Below are 24,627 nucleotides of genomic sequence, written 5' to 3'. Positions count from 1 at the left end.
TGTTCTTTATTTTCATTTCTTTTGTCCTTCAACAACTTAGAGCATCTGGGATTCCAGTTGGTGTATATTTTAAAGCCTTTGTTTCTTTATCTTTCATGCTGCACCGTGACATTGAATGTGCTTCAAATGAATGAAAAGCCTCCTTTAAAGCTAGTCACAGTTCAATGTCTGTCTGTCTTTGGGACCACATTTGGTTTTTTTAACAGATTAGTGGCCAGAAGGTCACAACAGAGAGCAATGCATATGACTGAATATTAACTTTTAATAGAGTGCATTGAGCTCAGGAGCCGATTAGAGCCTTCATGAAGCAAGAGCAATGCTAATCCTGGAAGGACTCCTAAAATCTTTCGTAAGCTGCATTTAATTAAAAGAAAATGAAATACGCAAGAGTTGATGCACGAGTTGTACATTTGTGCATCCCACTCAATGAATGAATCATTTCCCTGCCTTCTTCTCTGACACAGAAATACCTTGCTATCCATTAAAGATGATGCTTAAATATTTTTACGGCTCCAATGGACCACATGTCACCACAAGCCACCCAGGACACAGCCATTGCAGGCCAGAGCTGGTCTGGTGTAACTATAGTGCTTCTGCAATGATTTGAGTAGAGGATGACATCCAGACCATAGGCTGTCTACAAGAGGATGTAATTGCTGGTATCACTGCTAAGGCAAATGTCACCCAAACTATTGTTAAATGCACAAGATAGAAGTTCTTTTTCTATTTCCATACCCTCCATAACCCATATGAGACATATGTGTGTCTGGGGCAAAGCTCAATCAACACAGCTCTACCAACGGTACCGCTTCATCACAGGAACAGCACGTGTCCTTCTCACACAGGCCCAGGCCCAGTTGTTACCAATTGCCCCAGTCCTGTTACTGATAGAGAGCCACAGGGAACCAAGAAGCTCTAACTGGAAAGATGAATGACAAGGTGGATGTGCGTGAATTGATCAAATGGCAGCCGGATCTGGTGTCAGACTGGGATGCAGTACAGGACCAACTAGCCCCCTGCCCCGGCACAGAGCACGGACCTCTGCTCCTCCCGATCGCTCTGCGAAGGGCAGCATCCCGTTGCAGACCCACAAAGCAGAGCAGCCTTGAAGGCACACGTGCCTCGTGCTCCAGTGTGCTGGGGACCTGTCAGCCTTGCTCATGTCCCTTCGAAGGCCTTCCCAATGGATTAACACAGAGCTTTGCAGCTCTGCCGGCACCATGCCTGTGCCTGTCAGGATCCATCAGACAGCCAAGCCTTAACAGCTGATAGAATAATGGAGTGAAAAGAATAAAATTACCCCTTTCTGAAATAGCCAGAGACACTCTTAGCGAATACTGAGCACAGCTTATGATTTTATAGAAAGGAGACTACCTGACTTTTGGGTGCTGAATGCAAGGGGGAGCACCCAGATTGTAGTGGATGGTCTGTAGCTGAATAGGCAGAGCTGTTCCCGCCCCGGCTGCCAAGCACCAAATGGGGTTCAGGGGCACCGAAACAACTGGGATGGGCTGGGAGCACCGAAGGGGCAGAAGGATGGGAAGAGGGTTGTGCAGAAAGTGACAGTGCTGTGGCTCTTTTTCTTTGCTGCCGCCCCCTCAAAATGTCATTGTCAGCTGAAGGACTTATGAATCAGGGAGCAGAGAGAAGATTGCTCAGGTTTTGTGCCTTCAGGGAATTTTTTTAAAATATATTTTTTAATGTGTGCTGATCTAAGGTCAAAGTAACTCAGGACGAATGATTTCAATCACCTTCTCATCAGGACCAGCACGTCGCACTCAGACAGACGCCGTGAGTCGGTCAGATCCTGACATGATCCTCACGTGTGTCCTCACATGGCACGAGCAGACCCTCCGGCGGCTGCGCGCCTGCGCTCACAATGCACGTGTGCAGCAACGTGACCCCCTCCAGGCATCACGAGTCAGCTGGGTCCATCACGTGGTGGCCCTGGACGGGGCAGAGTGAACACGTGTCAGACCACAACCGCACCAGGGAGCGTGTTCCCAGATCTGCTTGTCACCACCAGTTCTGGCCCATCACCCCCATGTCCTCCTTATAAACCACTGCAGAATAAAAAAGCAAATTCATAGCACGTAAATCAAGCTTAGAAAGGTTGCAAGTCCGTTCCCTCTTGAACTCATGCAAGTGACGGAAAAAAAGTACTTAGAGCCAAAAGCTGGTGTTTAACAATTTATTCCACGGGTCAGTGAGTGGGAAGGAGGGTGATGCCTGGTCTCAGCAGGCCATCGCTGGTAGGATGAAAGCTCAGCTAGAAGTAGTTGATGACTCTTCTGATGGACTGGATGCTCGCGCTGCGCGCCTGCCACGCACTGAAGCTGCTGAACTCGCCCCGCTCCACCACGTACATACGGCCTCGGTAGTTGGGCTCCTCATACAGCACCCACCTGAGCAGAAAGGGAGGGTCACTTAGGTCCCAACAACGTGTTCATACGAGGTGGCCTCGTGCCCACGTTGAGTGGCTGCATTTAAGCACTGCAGTACTGCAAACTACCGGGGCCTGATGGTCCTTCTGCAGTCCCGGTCCCATCCTGCGCACAGAAATGCCCCCGATGGAGTTAACTGCTGGCGCTTCCCCCCATTTCCAGCATAGCCTGGCAATTATCCACAGCCAGGTTGGATCTTGCCTTTAGAAGTTGTTTTGGGTTACACCAGCGATGAAGCCTAGGACCAGGGGCTCCCCACTTCACATTGCTGTAGGAATGGATCCCTCTGAGCTTCACCATGTGCAAGAGAAACAAGTTAATAGCATTTGATAGTGCTAAAGAAGGACATGAGTCTCCTCAGCCCCTGCATAAACCCATTTTGGACTGTAAGGAGAAATGTGCAACGCCTGAAGGATGTTTTACCTCTTTGAACTGACCCAATAGCTATGATGGGAACCATATTTAGTAATTTCTGTCTTTGCTAGTAATCCTCAATGGCCTCTCTTTCATGCTTTCCAACAGAGAGCAGGACTTGGCTCAGTTATCTTCACTTTATCTCTACATCCAGAGCTAATTACAACTTTCCCTTGGAATACAGTCAAATAGATACAACACTTAACAACCTTGGTGACTTTGGCATGCCTGGCTTCTTCACCTAGCTTGGCTACGTCTTTCTCCGTTTGAAGGTCTTCAAGTCAGGAGCAATTCTGATGGTCAAGAGGGACAAATTTTGCTGCTCTTCTCTCCCTTCATCCCTTTAGTACACACTGTGCCATGATCTTACTGTGGCTACAGGTGTCACCTCTTTCCTCTATTTAAATCTTCCATGCTTTTTAACCCAGTTTTGCCATTGCTCTGATAGTTTTACGGTCAGGTTTCCACCCCGTCATTTCTGAACTGCTCATCTCTGCCTCGTTCTTCTCTTCCCAACGTTTTTAAGGATTTTACAAGGATCTCTGCTGCTTGTCCCATCTATTGGCTCAGCAATGACAGCAGAGCACAAATGTAATCCTCCAAATCATTTGGTTTCTGTCATCTGTTTCTTGCCAGGAATTCAGCTGTGACACTGGGGTTGGGACCTACTGTATGTGGGATTTCCAGGGAGAAACTCCTTTAAGTACTGGAGGGGTCAAAGACTGCTGGGCCTCCAGGGTCAGACAACAGCTGGTGAACTCAGATCAGTCTGACCCAGAGCAAAAAGCTGGAGGCCTAGGAAAAAAGTTGTTTATAAAACCAGCCACCCACGGGCATTATTTAAAAAAAAAAAAGCAAAAGGTCAGGGTATTTAGTCGAGCCACCTTACAGATTCCTTGACATATTTGGGTTTATTTTGTGTTTCTGAGAGGACACCAGGTGGGACTGTGGTGGGTCCCTTCTCCCATCTGCCTGTGCACTGGTACGACTGGTACGTTGAGCACACGCCTGCCTGGTGCCCCTCTCCACCCTGCTGCCCGTGCTTGCACAACCCTTTTCTGCAGCATCGCCGCAATGTGCTCAGCCAAGACATTTGGATCCCGAGCGTTTCCTACAAACAAACAAGTTCATTCTTTGGCACTTTTTGCAGCCAGTTTGTATCCGAACCGGAATTACAAAGTCATCCTCAGACTTTTCCTTTTGCAGCTCACTTTGCAGCACACGGAGGAGGCTGCCTGCTGCTCATGTGAGTGTAATGGCAGGTTGCCCTGAAGCCATGTCCCCCCCATCACATATTGATGTGCACTGTCGGAGAGCGTGCTCAGCTCTTCAGCTTAATTAAGAACAATTTGTAAAATTATCCTCCTCCTCTAAATACACCCCAGCCTTGTTCATAAGGCACGCATGGCTTTCTTCCTTTTCTACCCCATCCCTTCAGCTTATATGCACCCCTCCATATTTTTGGGCAATCATGGGCCTCTTTCTCCATCAGCTCACCATCCCTCCCTCAAGCACTCCTGAAAAGAGCTCCCGGTCCCATTTTCTGCACCTCCCAATCACTCCCTCCTGCTGAGAGTACCTAACATTATTGAAAATACTGCATGGTGGTAGGACAGGGATGTTCACAGGGTGTTGCTGGCCCACCAGGACATGGTGGATCTTCCAGCTCTGCTCTGCTCTAGGGCATCTTTCAACAACTGGTGGACCCTGGGGAATAGTGCAGGGGGTAGAGCAGCCCCTCATAGTCACTGCCTTTCCCCAAACCTCTGCATTTCTCTCCAGACACACGGTTGATGTGTCTGCACAGTTGCATGGAGGGAACGGGACAGGCCTTGGGGTAGATGGAAGCAGACTGTGTGACCTGGTGTGGTGATAAGAACCCACCGGCTCGTCCCTCTGCTTAGGGGAAGGCTGCGAAAAAGAGGAATAAAAGGAATAGCAGAAAGATGGGAGTGAAGTGTATTGGCAGTGCAAGGTGATGAGTGAAGACTTGTATGGCTTACTTAGCTGTTCCTTTATTGCCTGAAATTTACGTTCTCTGAGACCATCAGCGAGAGAGGAAATCAAGTCAGTCAGGAGCCCAGAAAACAAAAAAAAAAGATGATCCTGTCCTCAAGCCCAGCATGGGAGAGCTGATCCAGGCACATAGCATGCAGCCCTCAAACATCTCAGTGCTGTGTTTCATTAGCACATAAACCCAGAGGACACGGGAATAAAACTTGCATGGAACCAGCTCAAGCCTTATAAGCCAAAACCGGCTGCTCGCGCTGAAAAACTAGCAGGGCAGCGCTGCAGTTTCAGCCTGAACCAAGCGGGATGCTTTCAGTAGGGCTCGAGGTCACCCATTCTCCTTGTAGGACTCAAGCAGTGCCATGAGCAGCTATCACCTCTGCCGAGAAATATGTAACGTTTATTGGGCAGCAATGTTTGGGTACCTGTTCTGGTTGATATTTCACAGCCTGACTGCAGAACATCTACCAAACGCTCATAAATGTTTCAGCAGAATAAATAGTTGGTCTCTTTCCTTCAAGTTATGTCACTGTAGCGCAGAAAAGCCCTTTTTAGGGTATTCTCTCCTGGACCGTAAAACAAATTCAGCTTTTTAAAGTCGTTATTTCTAAGCAATCCTCTGTGGAGTGGCTGAGGCACAAAAGAGGACAAGAAGCGCACGTCTTCGTCTAAAACCAGATGATACCATATGTGATACTGGAGCTGGCTCTGCCCGTGGGACGGGCAAAGCCGCTTGCCACGCAAACCGCAACAGCTTCCGAGGAGGCGGTAACATCTCGAAACTGCTCCGAAATAGCAATATCTCATTTCCAGCATGGTTTTAACAGCTTTATCATCGCCCTCTCTGGCTGTGTGGGGTAGCAGTCGCCAGCCCCAAAAGGGCAGCGGGGAAGGTGACGGACACCCTCCGCCCCACCACGTGCCATGCCAAAGGCAGATGTTTCTCTCCATTCCCGTGTTCCCAGCTGATCCATCATCACTTCCCGCAGGCACGGCCGCCCCTACAAGTACAGGCAGCAGCTTTTTAACAGCACGTGACACCTTCCATGGATTTTGAAGGGGAAGCAAATATTCCTGTATCCAATGGATGTCACGTTGTGGGAATTAAGGGGGAAAATCACAGGGCAAGACTTCGGTGGGCAGGGAGCTAGGAGGACCCTGCTTTACACCTGCTTTCAGCATGCAAAGGGTAAACCAGACCCGCTTTCAGGCTGGGAATGTGCCGGAGACAGCCTGTGGCTGAAACTCCCCTCATCTCCAGTGACCCCATCTCCTCCACTTCCCAAACGGTCGAGGATGGGTTCTGGGAGGGCTTTGCCAGGCTGAGCCCAGCACCAGCCACACCTCCAGCACCTCTGGGATCACCTGGGCTTATAAGATCCATCCAAAGGAGAAAAGAGGTGCCGTAGGGTCCCTTTCTCCTCCCTGGTCTCACCTCTCTGCTGCAGTATCTCCTCCTTCCCTCCCTCCTCCTGCAGCCTGGGGCCAGCAGGTCCCCCTGCACCTTCCTGCCTTTTAATGGCCTTTACAGACCCTTCCACACGCTTGCAACAACTGTCTTCCCGGGGTCTGAATGTAATGCTACAAAACTCAGGGAGTTTCCTCACCACGCTCCTCTCTCTCAGTATTTTTTTTTTTTTCTATTTTTTTATCACTATTCAAAGCCTTTGAGAAGTGATGTAATGTTAACATAAACAGTCCAGGCTCCCATGCGAGGGAAAGCAAGCTTTGTGCCCCTTATATATTTTGCAGGGGAAGGGGGAAAATCAATCTGAAAAATTTAAGTGCTTGAAAGTTTCTGGGCAGCTTCCCAATTTCTCAAGCTCCAGGCTCTGCTACAGGGACACATGTGGTAAATAATTGGCCCTAAAGCTCTTGCCAGGGTACTCACAGGCTCTCTCTTGGCTGTATAGTGTTGGTACTCAAATGCGTTTTGCTTCAAATGCTCAGCACTAACGGAGTCCCCGGTGGGCTCCAGCCATTTCTTCCCATCGGGAGCTGGTAGCTCTGCTCCTTAGTTTTAATGAACCGCCACTGCTTGATCATAAGCCTGGTTTTTTGGAAGAGGAGGGGTCTCGGTTGAATCAGAAAGGGTCCTGCAGGACACTCGCTGTCAGGATGTCACGAGCTTGGATGGCAACAATCTTTTTCCTATTCCATGAAAAAATTGCTGTTGGACAGAAAGGGTCCAACATCCCACGCTGGGTGCAGGTGAGATGCGCAATATCCAGTCCAGGACAGGCGGGGAAGAGCATTTCTGCGCTCCCTACTCTGCAGGGGCTTTCCCTCTGCCCCGTGCCTCACTCCAGCCACCCTCTGCCTGGCTCTGGGAGGATTTTACGGCATCCCCCCACTCCCAGCACACGCGCAGTGAAAATGCAATTGTCGGACAGAGGAAAGGGGAGACGGCCAGATAACAACTCGTCTCACAACAAGAGAAAAAAAAAAACCCATAAAAAGGACCGACACTGTCGAGAAAATGCAAATTGCCACCCAACGGCAAGAAAAAGGCAAAGCTGCCGTCCTGCCGAGGCTTTCAGGAGCATCTGCAGGGGCAGGAGGATGGGGCTGAGCATCAGTAACACATCTGCAAAGCGGGTTCACGAGGCACCAAGGGTGACCGCAAACCCCCCTCAGGGTGGCTGTGCATCACCACCGCAGTTGCCCCTGTCTTTCAGAGGCAGGATTTAATTTTAAGGTGAGACGCCGCTGCCTCATTTTTGCTGTCCAAGGAGGAGGTTTCTGGTGTTGCAGCAAGCCTTGGTGAAGCCACTTGCAAAACAAAAGCCCTGACCTGCATCACCCAGAGCCGTCCAGCCACCCTCCCTGAGAGCCTCTGCGCAAATTTTAAAGAAGTGTTTGGAAACATGCACAGAAATGTTTAAAAAAAAGAAAGAAAGAAGAAAGAAAAAGCTGGTTTTAGGTCTCTTATTTCATACACCTTAAAAAAGTGTCTCAAAGCTCTTGTAGCTTGTGCTTAGCTACCACCCTCCAAAAATCATGCCCCTTTGAAGCAGCTCTCAATGAGTAGGCACCAAAATTCACCTTTAAACCACAGGCTTAATTCACATTTTTAGGCTTTCTCCAAGTCCCCCCAGCATCGACGGGCTTTTCCACGATGGGGGGAGTCTCTGCAGCCGCCTCGCTCCTCTGCGGTGCTGGGTACAAAGGGCGCAGGGCAGGGAGCACCGCAGCGGCTGCGTGCCGGGACACGCACGGTTACTTACGCGCCATCGCCATACACTTTGAGGGCGTTGATGCAGGTCTTGTCCCAGCCTTGTCCCTGCAGGAAGGAGCAATCTTCCGTCAGCTCCAGGCTGGGACCGCTAAAATGGCTCCCCTCAAATATTTCGATCCTGTAATGCTCACCGTGCTGGGGACAAAGGGATTCGAGGCAACCAAAAAAAAAATAAAAATGCAGCAAATTATTTCCCCGGCTTTTATAAGACAAAGAGGAAGACAGAAGAGTACTTTGGAAGGGGAACGTGAAAAGCAGTCCAACACCACCAGTGCCAGCACGCACAAACTCGTGCCACCTCCCAGCACACCGCGCTGACCAGAAAAGCAGCCAGAAAACCCTCGTCTCTGCACCTGGCTGCACCTTCCTGCAGCTGCCGTCCACGTGCAAACACATCGCTCGTGGGGCGTGTTGTGCTCAGGCACACGTAGCCCCTCGCCCGTCTGCGCATCCTCCCCACCGGCCCACAAACCCCCTGTCCCAAATACAGCATCAGCTACAGCCCCGGCTCTCCATGCGCTCACACAGCAAAAAGAGATATATATCCAGAGTGTACAAAGATGTTAGACTGTTCTCCTAAACTAGTTTATATTGCCTCCGGTTCCACGCGTAGCTGCTGTTCCTGACGGGAGATGTTGTGCCTTTCTTTAAGGAAAATAAAAAAAGGAAACTTCCCCAGCACCATCGTTGCTGCGTGAGCCCTTGAGGGTGACATGACATAAATTCCTCCGGGGAGATTTCTGCAGCCTGTGGCATAGGTATTTGCAACAGAGCGAGCTGAAACAATATTTTTAAGCCAAATTCAAAGAATACCTAAATGCATTTTTCAAATAAACAACGTCAATGCACAAGAAGGCTGAGCTGCGATGCCAAACCCCACAGCAGGCGGCCGCCGGCAGCAGCCGAGCGGATACCGTGCCTGAGCAAACATTCCTCCGGGAATCTGTGCTGCAGAAATGCCTCGAAGCACTTGCTGGCATCTCACAGGGAAAATTGTAGGCCAGGGAAGGAGGAGCATGTCCTTGTGCCGCCGGACTCCGGGGCCTGGGGCAGAGCATCCCTCCCTGTAAGGACCACGGAGGTGCTTTGGGAAGGACGTTATGGACCTGAAACAAACCCATTGCCATGCCAAAAAGCAGCTTCAGGGCCAGCGAGAAACCCCACCAGCTCCAAGTGGGTTCATCATTGCCCCGGGGGTCATGAGTGATAGGAGAGTTGAATGGAGAGACCTAACCCAGGTTCGTTTTTCTTTGCTTCTTTTTAATCTTCCCGATTAAACCTTCCTCCAGGTGGTGCTTTTAAAAGCTTCCTAAGGGCAGGGCTATATAGTATGGGGAAAAAATTGGGTTTAGTTTAGGAGTACTGGGGGGGTTTTGCAACAGCAGAGAATTCAGCTAAAATTTGCTAGGAGCAGCCCAGCTGCCCCATAGGTCCGGTTCGGAAAGCCCTCGGGCTGCCCGCTCCCCCTCCGGGTGCGTGGGGAGATCGGGCTGCTGCGGCTCAAAGTTGCCTTGGGCAACAAACCTCCTCCTTAATTCCCCCGTGAGTATTTCATAGCGACTCACTTTAAAAAGGAAAAGCACGTGATGCTGGCAGGACCTTGCCACCTTCTCTGAAAAACCACGGGAAAATCTCATCCCGTTAAAGCCGCTGCGTTTCATGCTGCGGGAGGAAGGCGATGTGTCTTCCTCCCGGCTGGGAGGCACGGGAAACGGCGACTCGGCTTTGTGGCTTGTGCAGACCGCTCCAAGGGGGCACAAACCTTCCCTGGGAGACCGTTTCCTTCTCAATGGGATGTATTATTTCTAAAGAGCGCAGATTTTTATTACACTTTATCACAGGGCTCATGAAAAATAAAGCCCAACGGCAGCTCTGTGCCACCGATGCTCCGGCCAGGAGAGCGAAACGCCAGCGGCATCCACTCACCATCCCGACGGGCCGGCAGGAGCCCAGGTGGTCACTGCGGCCATTCCAGCGATAGAAATCGGGGTACTCGCCGTGCTCCAGGACGTACTGCTGCCCTCGGAAGTCGGGGTGATCGAAGCAGACCCAAGCCCCGCTCTGGACGCAGATGGAGTTGACCCGGTTGAGGAAACCTCGGTCCTGGAAGCTGCCGCAGCTGCCGCAGACCTCCAGCTTTCTGCCTGTGAAGCATTTGCCTTCGTAGAAAGTGATCTGGGGGGAGGGAGGAGAACGGGCCCGTGGTGAGGAGCAGGGGCACAGCCAGACCCCCATTTCGAGCCGATGGGAATCTCTTGCAGATACACCATTTTAGGATGGTTTGGGTTTTTTCTTTTTAAGCTGCTTTCCAGCAAGGAGGAGCACGGCATCACTGGCATTTTTTCCTAAGAACTGTATTTGTTTTTCTGGGAACGCAGCGCATCCCGCATTTACGACACTTCTCGCTGCCTCATGCTCGCTCACACATATTTCCAGCAGGAATGTTTAAACAGGAAACTCTGCTCCTGAAACGCAGCTCCTTCTGCCGCACCCTCCCTGTCCCTGCCACCGAATTTGCTCCCGGTATCATCACTCATGTCGCATCCTCCGGGATATTATCCTAACCTATTCCTTCAACCCGGAGGATGCTCGGGCTCTCCGGCCGCGGGCTGAAAGGGAAGCCGTTGGGTCGTTACTTACTTTTCCTGAGTATTGAGACATTTTCTGCTGGCTGCTATCCAAGACCAAAAGCGGGAGCCAAACCAACACCGCGATGGACAGGAACGTTGGACACCCCGCTATATAGCAGCCGGCGGCGGGAGGAGACGGGGCTGGTGTCGTGAGGGCTTTTTAACAAAGCAGCGGGAACCGGGGGCTTTACGCTTTCCTGCTTTGTAGGCAGAACCGCCGGTAATGGGGCCTGCTGAGTCCGGGGTTTTGATTTCGGGCAGACAATCTGACAAAAGATTTGCTTGGCAGGGCTTTGGTCGATTAGCGGTGCACATTGACTGCTCCTTTTTGAAGAACTTTTTTTTCTCTTTTTTTTTTTCCTTTTTTCCATTTTCCTCCCCTTTTTCCCCTCTTTTTCCTTCCCCCCGTTTTTTCTTTTTTCCCTTTTTTTCCCCTCCCTTTTTTCTCTTTTTTCCTCCTTTTTTATCCTCTTTTTTAGAGCAGACAAGAAGTAAATAAGGAAACAGCAGCATCCTTAAGCATGGCACGTAGTTTCTCTGTATTGGGTTCACTTCTTTTTACTGTTTTTTCCCAGCTTCTCACCTGTTGCAGTGTGGGAGCCAAAAGTGAGCATCCTTGAAGGCTCCTCACCAATAATACATTGCACTCCATCTGTCAAAGCAATGGTTTCTCGTTCAACCTTCAAACCTCTTTAAATGGCATCTCCGAAAGCCAAGGACCTAATCCCCTCTGAAATGCAAAGGTTGGGCTTACAAACCAACCGACATTATTCACGAGCGTCGTTTTTATGAACATTTTGATCTTTCAGCACTGAAGCATCGAGACACAGATATAACTCAGGATTAGAGGGATTTTTAAGCCATATCGTTGACCATAAAGTAGTATTTCCCATATAGCTGCAATTACGACTTCAGAGTCTGGCATCTCAAACACCAGCACAAGGAAAAGCTGCTTCATATTCTCCTCTTTTGTGTTATAAAAGCATCCAGAGACTTTAACTGTCTTATTCTCAGGACAAATAGCAAGGGAAAGCCCCAGCCCATAAACCCCGTCAGTTTATATTAATGAGCCAGGCTAGGAAGAGGTAAAAGCAAATGCGCGGGGGTAGCCCATGGACCAGCACACAGAGACGTACCAGGGCACCATGTTAAAAGGAGATCTGTCTTTTATGCGATTTAATAGCTCTGGAAGAGACTTCACACCCAGCTCCTACTCGTCAAATCCTCCTCTTTGTCACCCACGGGGCCGCTGTCGCCTCCCCCCTGCCGCCAGCGCTCCGCTCCCCAGTCCGTCAGGCACACGCTTCGAATCCGAACCCTAAAAACTCATTTCTTGGCAGGTCGCTCCCATCCGCACGTGTGCCAGCAGCCTCGCTCGGCAACCCGGCTCTGCTGCCTCGGTTCACCGCTTCATTTCAAGATTAAAGACCATTTGGGAAAAAAGGATGTCATTATTAAGGCTTAAACGTACGCTGACCTTTCAATTAAGATGTAAAAGTTAATAAGCACGTGTGCACGCACATGTAGGCTGAGCTGGAAGACATCGCATTGACTGGGATGTGCTGGAGGAGGAAGGAGGGAGGTGGCCCATTGCGTTTGGAGAAGAAATGCATCCTTCAGCTGACGCAGGTAAACCTGCCCTGGCATCACAGAAAACGCTGTTTACATTTACATGTTCTGATGGGAAGTAGGAAATAATGAAGAAAAGCCTCATCTAATTAAAAAAACCAACCCTATCCAAACCCTCACTGAAATGCTGGTGTTATTTTCTAGGTGCCAAATTAGTCACCAGATGGTGTGAGAAAAAGTAACAGCGCATGGGAAGTCCCACTCGGAAGAGCTGCAGCCAGGGCGGGGGGCATTAGCGGCGTCCCCAAAACCAGCCCTTCCCCGTGGCCTTGCACTTCGCTCCCTGAGAGGGAAGGAGGAGACGTGTCCCTCTTCTGAGTCATGGCTGGGAGCACCAGGGTGACGAGGTGGCACCGTCGTTGGGACCCAGCTCTCCCATCCATTGGGGTCGTAACGGCCCACGTGCTTCTGCGTTGGCTGTGAGCTGTTTGGTGCCTGGAGAGGAAGACCCACAGCACCCCTGACAAACTGGCCCTAAAGTACCCAGTAAAGCAAATATTACCACAGGAGGAAGTTTTTATGGAACCACAAAATCCTGGTTTCCTCTGGCTCTGTCTCAAGATGGGATTTTCCTGTTTCTCCTAAGGTGCGAGCTTTAATTAAATGCGCAGGAACTTGACGTATTTGAGACTTGTGCCCGGCTGTTAGATTTGTTAGAAGTTGTGCAAGCAGTTCAAAAGCTATTTTAGGAGAGATGGAAAGAGGGTGTGACAACTTTATTCTCATTTCTTTGAGAAACCACATTAAAGATATGAAAAAACAAAGGACTCATCTCTAGAAAAAAGGAAAATGATGGGAAAAAAAAGAATTTTGAAGAACAGCAAATCATAATTCCTGGACAAACCCCCTTAATTCCTTGCAAAGGATGGAAAGGCTGCCGATGGAAGAGAGAAAAGAGCAGCCTGAGGAGCCTGTGGCTGCCAGCAGCCTTTCAGGCACGCGATGCCGGGGCAGACCTCACCCTCTGCTCGTGCCCAGATGCAGGATCGCATCCGACCACGGCACCCCACACCAACACGATCGCGGGCAGCCTTCCTCCGTTGTGGCTGTTTAAAGGATGAAGCACTGGAAACATGAACTTACAAGTTTGAGTGTTTGGATTTAACAGACAAAACCCAAAAGTCTGAGATTTTTTTTGCACGTCTTGGTTTAGAGGGAGTGAGAAATCGGGCTTGACATCTGCAGGGGTGCTCCGGGCTGTGCTATCCCTGCCTGCCTTTGCTGCCACGAGGCCGAGGAGCAAGATGGTCAGAGACGATTTGCTCCAAGTCCAGGCCAGAAGCAGGGGGGTGAGAAAACCAAACACCTCAACCACACAAGATGGCCACGGTTGATTTCACGTCCATTGTAACCCTGCAGTTACATCCCCAACAAAACTGGGGCAGGAAGGACTCAATGCCATGGGACACTGTCGGTGCCAACACCAGTCACAGAGATAGACCCAGTCGTGCTAGAAACCAGAACTCAACCATCCAGGACAAAAACACCCTCCCTGGATAAATGCAGTGACTCCTGGCCATCACCCTGCTCTCCTCCCACCTACACACAGGACCCGGGCACAGCTCTTGTCCTCTTATAAAGTGATTTCCATTACATGCCAAGGGGTCGTGAGCAAGATTATGTCGGCATAAATAAGCCCAGGCTGGCTGGTCTTCAAAACGCAGCCGTGAAATGCCACCACCTCTTTCCATGGGGTGTTACGTAGGATTTACGGAGGTGATTTTTCTGTGCAGCTCAGCAGACACCGGCCATTGCAAGTGTCCAGCCCAGCAATATGCCTCACAATCATCTGCAGTGTTAGGTGGCACTGGCAGGAGGAGGCTGCCGAACGACCCGAGTTACAGTAGGGAAACGCCAAACTCGCTCCTTCTCTGACACAGAGGTTTCAAGAGACCAGGGCGTGACTCCTGGAGGTGAATCTCACTAATGAGTGACCTCACTAATGCTAACAGGAATATTTCTCAGCAGAGGCTGAGCAGGATTAGCATTCTGCTCAGAGGTACCTGCTATGGCCAGTAAAACCCCACACAAATAATAATTAAGTGAGCAACAGCCAAGGAGTTGCACCGCATCCTCTGAAAGGGCCACGCTTCAGCTTCTGGAGGAGCTTTTGGTATTTGCAAAGCAGCGCAAGAGCCGGCACAGGGAACATCTGTATCTCAGGGCTTTCAAAACGCCGTCTTGCTTTAAAAAGCACACAGATTTCTTCATATACTTCAGTACGAGATACTTCTAGCTCATTAGATATGGAACAACCATGGGTCTAGCTCCTTCCCATGGAAAATTTTTTGGCTCGCTGCTGAAAAGGATGAGCACATCTTGTGGGCCACTTCAGGGCAGCAAACGACCTCAGAGTGAGAAACCATCCTTACGACTCAAGGGAGAGTTTCTATATTAAACCCACGTTGCTCTATTAAGACCTAGCCCACCTCACACCAGTTGCCAAAGCACTGATTTCTGCTGGTGATTAACCCATTCCCAGTGCCTGGGTATGCCACATGCTGCCTCCCAGAGCTGCTGGGGAGGCTGGTTACACTAACTGCAGAACATCTCTGCAAACCATTCAAGCAGAGAAAGGATCTTCCAACCCACACCCTCACTGGCAGAATACATCAGCTGCCAGGGGATGGTTTTGGGTTCAACGCATTGTCTTCATCGTGGATGCACCAAGACACAGAGTCTCTACAATATCTCTACCAAGGGTGGCCATCCCACGCCCTGACTCACCACCCATCCGGTGCCACCCAACACCTCGCGTCACCCCCTGTGGAGTACAGACTCCAAAAAGCCTCCTCATGCCTGAGCAACCCCTGTCACAGCATGACGGTTCAGATCTGGCCGCATTCCTGCTAGGAAAAATAGCTCCTCACCTTGGAGTTGGGACCTGCTGGTCAGGTTTAGCCAAATATTTATTAGCAGCATTACAGAGACGGATATTGAAAAAATCTGCAAAAGCTTGTTTTCAGTAATATTCTGTCTAGGGATCAGTATTAGTGCAGCTCATCGCACATCTCGGTAAGCATCTGACTGAGATGGGACTTGGATTCCATTTTGGAAAACATCAGAAAGCCCAGGGTTTTGAGTGAAATCCTTTCAGTTTTCATCTTATTTCAAAAAGGAAAGGTTCCAGTAGGGAAATAGGACACCTAAGAAAGAGCTGGATGCTGAGGACACCCGTCACCCAGACCTAGTTTAGCCATGTTTCTGCTGTGCCCGTAATGAGTTGAAGGCATCTGTGCAAAGGTTCTCACTCCGCCTCCCCAGCTGCCAAAGGGGAGTAATTTTGACCTTATTAGATGAGGTTGTGAAGATCAGTCAGTACTAGCGAAATGCTCTGACGATGAGCAGTACTGATTACACAAGGACTAATTAGAACCTGTTGATTTCTCCTTCTCGAGAGGCTACAGCACAGCAGCGCTAATTAGGAAGATAAGCCCAGCAAGCCCGGGTGCATCGTCACCACCTGCAGTGTGCTCGTACCACACTGCACAGCAGCCTGTGGCATCTGCACGGAGCAGCAGCACAAATTCTTTAGCAACAAAGGTCTAAGATTGCACATTTCTTTTAAAGAAGGTGAAAACACAAAAATACACACCATGACATAGGCTACCCTTCTCATTTCGGGCTGCTGCCCATATTGCACTTCAAAGGAAACTGCTGCAAGCTGGGATAGCCCCAGTGGGATGTTTTATGCTCACCTGTGCCAGAAACAAGGGTAACTGCAAAAGTTGTCCTTGATCACTTCCAGGGTGCAAGTTTGGACATAGAAACTTCTCCGTTCAAAGAAACTAGAAAATGGAAGGCCTGAAGTCTTCATCATCGCCTCCAATGCTGCAAGAACTTCCTCAGCAAAGTCCAATTTCAGCCCACGCTCCTCTGCCCTTGGTTGAGAACAACATAAGGCTGCCTGGTCCAGATACTACAGTACAACTACTGCAGACACAAGGGAGCCGTAAAAACACTTCAGCTTTTTTCTTCTCCAGCGTGCATTTACCAGCCCTTTACAGAAGCTGGGAAGAAGCGTTAGGCAGAAGACTCCACAGACCCAAAGCAGACTGCCTCCAAGTCTTCCCCGTTGTGGAGTTAATCAGGCAGGGAAAACTTTGCTGTGCATAGTAACAATAGGAAAAAGAAGGATCACGTATCCACTTTCTGCCCGCAGTCCATCCTCCGCTTGCCGAGTTGAACCTGCTCCTCCGCTTTCCTCATCCTCAGCATTTCCATGCATGGCAGGGCGATGGGCAGCTCAGTCTCTTGGGCTCAGGATACTGAAGGTTTCTCAGTGTTCACGCAGCAAAGCAAGGAGTTGGACAGGAGCACAAGCAAGGCAGGAGTCATTTCCACAGCACATTTTAAATCCACGCAAGTCAATGGGAATTTAACTTGATTTATGGTAGTTAAATTTTGCTCATTTCCTCAACAGGAAAAGGATCTTTGCACTTTCACCTTTGCCAGTGATCATCCCCTTAAGAATAAGGCTGGGCCCTATTAAGCGTATATCAAATTTTTTCTAGCCTGGGCCAGAGAACTTATTTCCTTCGTAACTTACCTTTTAATCCGTGCACCATTTATCACAATCCTCCAGAAGCCTCCGAAGGATCAGGGCAGCTGCCAGACAAGGCTGTATAAATTCATCATCAATTCCAGGCAAGCAGCAGTTCGCTAGATACTGTTTTCTTGCTTCTGTACATAACATAGGGCTTCCGAGATTGCCCACCACCCCATTTTAGGGCTCTCACGGTGAAAAACCTAACCTGTGTCAGCTATTAAGGCAGTATAAGGAAGCACGAGGCCTCCACAGCCTTTATTAGACTCCAACTGCTCTAAGGTGCCATCCCGAGAAGCCAACTGAAATCTCCGTACAGCAAAGGACAAGTAGTTCGCTGATCACACTTGACTGCACATTTCATTAAAACTGCAAGGCTATCGCACATGGCTGGTCTTTAGATCTTATTAGCAGAGAAAGGCTTGGATGAATAGAATAATTTACATTTCTTACTGGATGAGCCAGCAACGGGAGAAAGGAAACAACACATGTTGATGAATTCAATTCTTCAGCTATTACAGAAAATGCAAGAGCAGTACACGTACATGAAGTCTTGGAAGTTCCCATTGCAAACCATCCAGAGAACCTGCACTTGCCTTTAAGCCCTCCTGAAAAGCCTCACCCCTGGAAGGAAGGGCCTTGGTTATCCCAGGACTATCAAGTTGCACATTCCCTCATCCATCCCCTTTAAAGCCTTCGCAGCTGGCACACCTCAAGCACCAACGCAGCAGCTATTTCAGGCTTTAGACTGATTGCCAGTACGCACGCAGCCACTATTTTACAAAAAATTGAGTAAATGTGGTCATTGAGGTTTCTGGTATTCCAGAACTTCTGCCATGTGATGTAGACCACATGACATTGTGTCCACAATGTAATGCCACAGACTCTGGTCATGCAACAAGTCCTCTGTCACCTCATGCTGAGGCAATGAAGGATACTACCAAACAGACACGTATTGTGCTTGTGTTCCACAGATCATTTTCTGAATCCTCAGCAACTTCATTATCAGCCAAACTACCCTCGTTCCAGTGCTGCAGGTTCTTGTGAAGGAAACCAACTGCATGGCCCCAGATCAGTCTGGTTCTGAAATCAAAGCATGGTTTCCCTAAATGAGCACTCCGACTTTGCTGAACTTCAGCGATCTGTCATGTATGACAATCATCCAGCTACAGAACCTGTATTTGGCACAGGGTATGAAAATTCAGGTAACAGAAATGAGTTTTCAGAAACTTTGGGAAATATCCTAAATGGAGGAAAAAAGGCAACTTTTTTGCCAGGAAGCCAGTTAATGTCATGGTGACCAAAGAAAATAGTAAGTTTTTCTACATACACTGTTAATCGAGGGGTTTAGACCATTTTCTATATAATATGAGGGAACCACTGTACAAGAAATGAAGAGATGAGACATGCTGAATTTGTATCTTTTAGCACAGAATGAAATGCAAAAGCTAATTCTGGTTGCAAAAACATGGCAAGTTCCCCTTGCATTTTACTTCTGCCGGAAATTAAGTTTTCAAATGGACACAAAACTGCATGAGACACACTTCATTTAATTAACTGTTCCCCAAATCAGCCTCGTTTGTTTTTGTTGTTGTTTTGGGTTTTGTTTTAAATACAGAGTAGGTCAACTGCACATTTTTTTAAATATGCAGTTGAAGTAGTTTGTTTTCAGACTTAAGAGATTAAGACTTGTTAAGCCTCTAGTCCAAAAGCCAAGCAAAAACTTGCAACTGGTTCGGGGACGCTGCCCAGAGCTGTGCTGCAGCCCCGACATTGTGAACAGTCAGGTGCCAGACCCCTCACCTCTACCAGTGCCATCCAGATGCAAAAGTACAGAAATGCATGATAAACAACCCACATCCATTTGTTCAGGACGTGCAATTTATTTTAAATGACATTTCTGTTTTCTTAGCAAGTCTACGCTCGTGACCTGGATAAACCCACTCCATCCTGAGAGCATTCCTAGTTACAAGTCCACATGAACAGTCTGTAGCGGAGCTGTACGCTGGCCCCTTACTTGGGACAGATCTCCGTATCCTTTACTCCGACTCTGAACAGTTACAGAGGGAAAACACAGTGCAGGCTGTCTGACTGAAACCCCAAGCCTTCCCTTCCAAATCAAAGGTGTCACTTGTGCCTCCCTCCCGTGAACGGGCACAAAGCACAGCCGAGCTACTTGGCCAGCCCGGAGTGCTAGCAGCAAAAAATGGTTGGGATCACTCGCAAACAGCTTCCCAAGCCACAGTCAAACAATCCACTGGCTCCAAGGATCTCACGCCTCCTCTTAAGGTCAGCAGGTGAACATTTTTCGCAGAAAAAAGTTGATATGGAATAATCAACAAAAAATTATGAACTGAGCATTTAAGGTTTGCAGCTATTTTATTTACAAGTATACATTTAACACAAAGAAACACTGATATCCAAGCCTAATTAATAGTAGTGTAACAATATGCATCATTTTGATGATTATTCTAACCAACAAACTACACTGAAAAATTAATGCCAGTAAAATTCTTGGTCATAATATTAAGAAATACAATATATAAATTCAAAATATGATTGCTTAAAATTTGAAAATGGAAGTGAAGCCATTTGCACAGGAGTCAGAGTTTAACATAATCTGAAGGGAAAGGCTCCAAACCAACTGTTTATCTTTCAGGTTAACAGAAGAAAAAAAAATAAAAAAAAAGAAGCATAGTTTATCCTTAAAGATAATGGGCAGTTTTGCTTCTTCAGGTAGAATGTATTCCCAGTGTTTTCAGGTTTTGCAGTGGAATTACATTACTGAGCATGAAGACTTCCCTTGTGAAGCTGCCCCATCGATTTTTTCTGCCTCCAAAATTATCCTCTTAAAAACATCAACGGCAGTCTGCAAAGAGAGAGTACAACATTAGTATGTAAGGAGAAACTGCCCACTTACTGAAAACAAATTTAAAAAAAAAAAAAAAAGCAGTTTTACTGGCTACACCAGCAGATAAATGCAGATCCAACGCCTATTCCAAAATCGAAGAGGGAAAATATGGTAATTTCAGTTTTGAACACACCTTTTGGAAGAAAAGTGTAAAGCCCTATTCCACAGCAATCCTCAACTATTTTCTCTGTCACTGCAGGGAGGGCAAGTATAAACTGAGCCATACTTACAAAAGAGCTAATACCTGTAATTCAGCTTTATTTTAAATAGTAAGCTTGTGCTGAGTGACTGACAGCATCAAAAATTTTGATGCTGTGCTGCTCCAGAGAATAAACCAATTAATTTCCTCTAAGATTCCAAGTAACTACAGAAGGCAGCAGATTTTTCAGCTCTAAACACTGACTTTGCACAGCCCAGTATGAGGGTTACTTTGATATTCTTGATTTTCTCGTCTTACCTATAGGTAAGACCAGTATTATACATGGTGCAAGAATACGAGGGGAAAACACGAGCCAAATCAGCCACTGTCTAATATTAAGCAACATCCTTTGATAAAGTCCTTCTGAGAGAAAGAGGTTTTACATTTTAAACAGCTTGAACTATAGGACAGCGGTTGCTAACATGGTCAGGCTCACACAAACATCCTAGCTCGCTGTATGGAACATCCAGGATTATACAGAGTCCCTCTGCAAAATCGCAAGCCACACATGGACTACGGATCCCTTCACTCCTTCAGAGGGAAGGCAGCAAGTACTCTCAGAGTAGGAGTCACTCGTTCTGCTATCAACTCCGCTTGGTCTAAGCCGAGTCTCTTCCCTCCACACTGAGCATAAAGCAGTCTGGTGAAAAAGGCTCTCCCCTACTGAAGCTCCAGGTGATGAAACGGAGTGCCTGGGCTCAGAAGGGCGATACTTCCCCAGACACACACATGCTAGTGAGTACAAGTTAAAAATCTTGGGATGAAAAGACACAATTTCCCATGAAAATAAGTCTAACTGAAGCAGAGACACGTAGAAAGGATGTCAGACCACTTGAGTGATTCAGGAGATTTTACAGTAGAATTCAATTAAGTGTAGTTAGGTTTTTGGTGGGGTTTTGTTTGTTTGTAAGGATACTGGAAGAGGGAGAGTAAGGTGTCTGGGACAACATCATGAATGCTACTTGTAGTAAATACCTTACACTGTTAATCTGGTATTTTCAGGATTCACTCAGTTTTAAGGGTTTCAAAATTGTACACTAGCCTCCATCAGAATATGCAGAAACTACAACTACAACATGTAGCATCTGAGATTGCCTAGAAGTAATTCAAGAAGAATAAACCTATACTACAGTCAAGGACAATTCTAAAGTGCTTTTCTTCTCTATGGTATTTTCGAGCTGAAGATCCACCATATGATCAGTACTTCAGCATGTGAATCTTCAACTTGGAAATGGTCTCCTGATGATCTCAGACATGCCATTTTAAGTTTATCTAACCTCTAGCCATCCGTTTCACGAATTCCAAGCATACGCTCCTTAAGAAGGAAAGTATATTCATTATATAAAAGCAGTCACATTATGAAAGAGAATGAAAAGGGGGTTTTGTTGGTTTTAATCAGCAGGCTGAAGAGCACCCTGTGATTTATGACTGTGTGTTCTGACCTGACAGATTTTTTTCCGCCTCCACAAGGTACAATTCTTTACTGGATCACTTCCAAATTAATCCCATTGACTGAAGTAGCCCCACAACAATCTTAAAGCAATCTTAACAAGATTAGACTGAATTTTAAAGTTTCCCATATTTATACCATTTGTGCACAGTACTATCTCTGGAACTATTTAAAATACTTCATAATCTGGAAATAGAGTATTCCTCCGTATAAGGGAGTTTCCCTGCAATCCCAACAGAATCTGACGGAAGTGGCTCATTAGTCCAGTAATGATACAACACATTTCCTGGGCAAATTAGACTCCAGGAGAGCCATGGTCAGGACTGCAGTTGTTATCAAACTGGTTCCACTAATGAAGAGTTTCCCTTAATTAAAACGTGGTGATATACTGATTTACAAATACACTGCACCAATATTTCCTTACTTAGAGTTGAAATTTTCAATGGTTTCATTTTAATGCACAAGTTCTTTATACCCCTGCTTCAAAACACCCATTAAAAAACCTCCACAACTTATTCTGTCAACCAAGAAGCCGTACATTCTCTGTCAAAGACATGCAGTTTGAAACACTAAGATGTAGGAGTTCACAGGGCTTGTTAATTCATTTCACAGAAAATATGTATTCAATGAGAAGGTTTAATCACTGTCCTACAGTTAATGCTTAGGAATTTGTAATTCAGCCCAAATATGCTGAAGAATTTTAGAACGAGCTTTTCAACAACGCAGGAAGCTGTGTTTTGTGACAAGGAATAAAGAACACAGCCAGACTTTATATGCATCTGTCTCCATATGGTCCAATTACAGAATGTGGGTCACACCTAGCCTACAGAAAGCCATCTGGCTTTCTTTTACCTTTCTCCCCTGAGGAAACAGAATAGATGTCAGCCTGAGCAACGCACGCTGCCTAGAGAGCTTAGCACCGCGCAAGAGACACCAGAGGCTCAACTGCTTCTGCAGATGTGCCCCTTGGTGTGAGCAGGACAGACAGCTCAGGAGGTGCAATTTTCTCTGCACGAGCGGGAAGTCGGGAACACGCTCCCAGGAGCCAGCACAGGAAGGTGCAAACGCCCAAATCCAGCCCGCAGCCACTGGAGTCATCCTTTGGTATGCTGTATTTTTCAACTATGCAACTGTTTTATTATTTCAAAGACAAAACTCTCAACTGCTCATACTACTAGTTTATCTTGGCACAGAACTGGGCAAAGGAACTTGAACAATAGTCAGGTAAAGGAAGAGAGGTTTTTCCCCCCATCTTTGCCAGTCCAAACACACTCTCCCAGGTAAACATCTCAGACCCCTGGAGAGGGGCCAAGATCCCAAACCTCTCTGAAGCATCTACTGAGCACTGCATCTTCTGAGCTTGAAGATGAAGTTGCTCTTGAAAAAGAAGCAACGCCCAAGCAATTGCTTTTGAAGAGAGCTCCATTTTGGCAAGAAGTAGATTTTTTGCTACTTCCTTGCCCCTTCTAAAACAAGTTTATCTAATGAATTTTGCGTAACTGGATGAACACAATTTGGCCGCTTGTTACTCCCTGAATTCTTCCAGTAAAGGTTAGCTCCCAGCTTCAACTGGGTTTAAGACCAATTTGGATTCTGGTTTTATTTCAAACAGTAACCACTTTATTGTACTGGGATTAAGATGAAGCACTATACTATGGCTTAGGTGAAACAAAGTAGGGAATTCCAAAAGAAAGGCTCAAAGCTCCTGAAGTTAGCCAAAGCAGTTCAACTTCTCTGGTAATAATTAAGCAGCTTGAGAAGATATGACAATAATAGCCCAACAGTAATCTAAAAGAGGTCTTTTCTGTTAAGTCTCAGAATTGCCTTCTCAAAGCCCAGAGATTTCCCTAGGTGACTGATGTGTTGCTGATAGGCAGGCTCCTCCGAAAGTCCTACCAGGTCACCCTTGTCTGGAGGCGCTGATACATGGCCTCAAATATATTTGACCTTGAGAACTCTTGCCAGCCACTACCATTTATCATCACTGCAGCTTTGATCTTTGCCTCTCTCGCTTTCCATCTATTCAAAGTCATGCCATTTCTAGAATGTGCTATCTTTTGATAACTCCTGGTAGAATGGGTCTAGTTTGCTGAAGTTAATCTATAGAACTGTTTTAGTTGCCCACTATAGTAGAGCTATGCTCCTAGGACTCTCACAGATGCTCCAAAAAGTATTTTTTTTTTTTTTTTTTTGGCCAAAGCAGGAAGGGGAAGAGTCAATGCTCTCCCACCCCCTTGCAGGTGAAAGGAGCCTTTGCTATCAGAACCTGTTACAGGGAGTTATCTTCTCTGGTTTCAGCAGTTCCTTGCAAACAGAGCTGTTACAAAGGATAGACCACATAGCTGATCGAGTTTGGTCTAACCCCTGTAGCAAGGAGACCTACTCTCCTCACTGCTAAGAACATTACGTACCAAACCAATTTCAGACCAGCATACTAGAAATTGTCATACTTTTGCTCTACATCCACCAAATACAGATGGCTAGGTTTCAGAGAGAAAGGATTAACAGACTTCCCCCCAGCCAGGAATATTTGAGCTCTCTGCTGAAGTTCTTAAGCTCTAAATTCCCAATCCAGTCCAGCTCATCCCTTTAAGCATCAAATTAGCTTTCTGTAAAGCAAACAGAATCTGAAGCAGTTTTGGAAGGAGTTTGGACTTAATCTTGATGGGCAAGTTACATCTGCTGTACCGAGCCAGTACATGTGATGACTTGGATGAACCTCCAAGCAAAAAGTGCCAACAGACTTCTTTTTCCAGTAATGTTGACTTATGTAAGGTGAACATTCAGCACCAGGAGAATGACAACACGCTTTGTTACTAAGTTCAAAATAAACCCTTCCCCCCCCAAACCAGAGACAGTTTTAGAGTAAGACAAGATATATAGACCTCTATCAAGACAGGATATCAGCTGTTTTGATCCTGTCAAATTAGGATTTGGAGGAAAAAAATGCAGGGAGTTCAGAAGTGCTCCTGGTATAACTCATAGGAAGCGATGCTACAATGCCTGGTGTCTCCTGTTCCCCCTAGCACCTCACTAGCTCTAGACTCCAAACTTTGCTCTCAAAGCTCAATATTCCACCTCCTCAGAGGCGAGCATTCCTCCGCAACCGTTTGCGAGAAGACTAAGGCAGCTGCCCCAGTTTTGGGCTCCTTCACA

General features: G+C 47.3%; 2 protein-coding genes across 4 annotated transcripts in view; both read right to left on the bottom strand.

Moving 5' to 3' along the window:
* Positions 1-2,269: 2,269 nt before the first annotated feature.
* On the bottom strand, positions 2,270-10,788 carry CRYGN (crystallin gamma N). 2 transcript variants are annotated; one of them, XM_050892279.1, is made up of 4 exons: positions 10,747-10,788; positions 10,033-10,281; positions 8,096-8,241; positions 2,270-2,405 (listed from the first exon to the last, which is right to left on the bottom strand). In XM_050892279.1, exons 1-4 carry the CDS (start codon positions 10,765-10,767, stop codon positions 2,270-2,272), a joined length of 552 nt encoding a protein of 183 aa, XP_050748236.1. In that variant the 5' UTR covers positions 10,768-10,788. The 2 variants fall into 2 exon arrangements, with proteins under 2 accessions (XP_050748236.1, XP_050748235.1); XM_050892278.1 differs by lacking the exon at positions 10,747-10,788 and having other exon boundaries at positions 10,033-10,341.
* Positions 10,789-19,271: 8,483 nt separating this feature from the next.
* RHEB (Ras homolog, mTORC1 binding) overlaps positions 19,272-24,627 on the bottom strand; it is a 42,406-nt gene continuing 37,050 nt past the window's right edge. For both annotated transcript variants that reach the window (XM_050892282.1, XM_050892281.1), the window contains one exon: positions 19,272-19,780. In XM_050892282.1, the coding sequence (XP_050748239.1) occupies positions 19,688-19,780 (93 nt within the window). In that variant the 3' untranslated portion in view covers positions 19,272-19,687. The remainder of the gene's footprint in view (positions 19,781-24,627) is intronic.

This window comes from Gymnogyps californianus, chromosome 2 (genome assembly GCF_018139145.2).
Source record: "Gymnogyps californianus isolate 813 chromosome 2, ASM1813914v2, whole genome shotgun sequence".
Taxonomy (NCBI): Eukaryota; Metazoa; Chordata; class Aves; order Accipitriformes; family Cathartidae; genus Gymnogyps; species Gymnogyps californianus.
The sequence above is the reverse complement of the archived record's forward strand: the minus strand, read 5'-3'. Positions and strand labels throughout refer to the sequence as shown.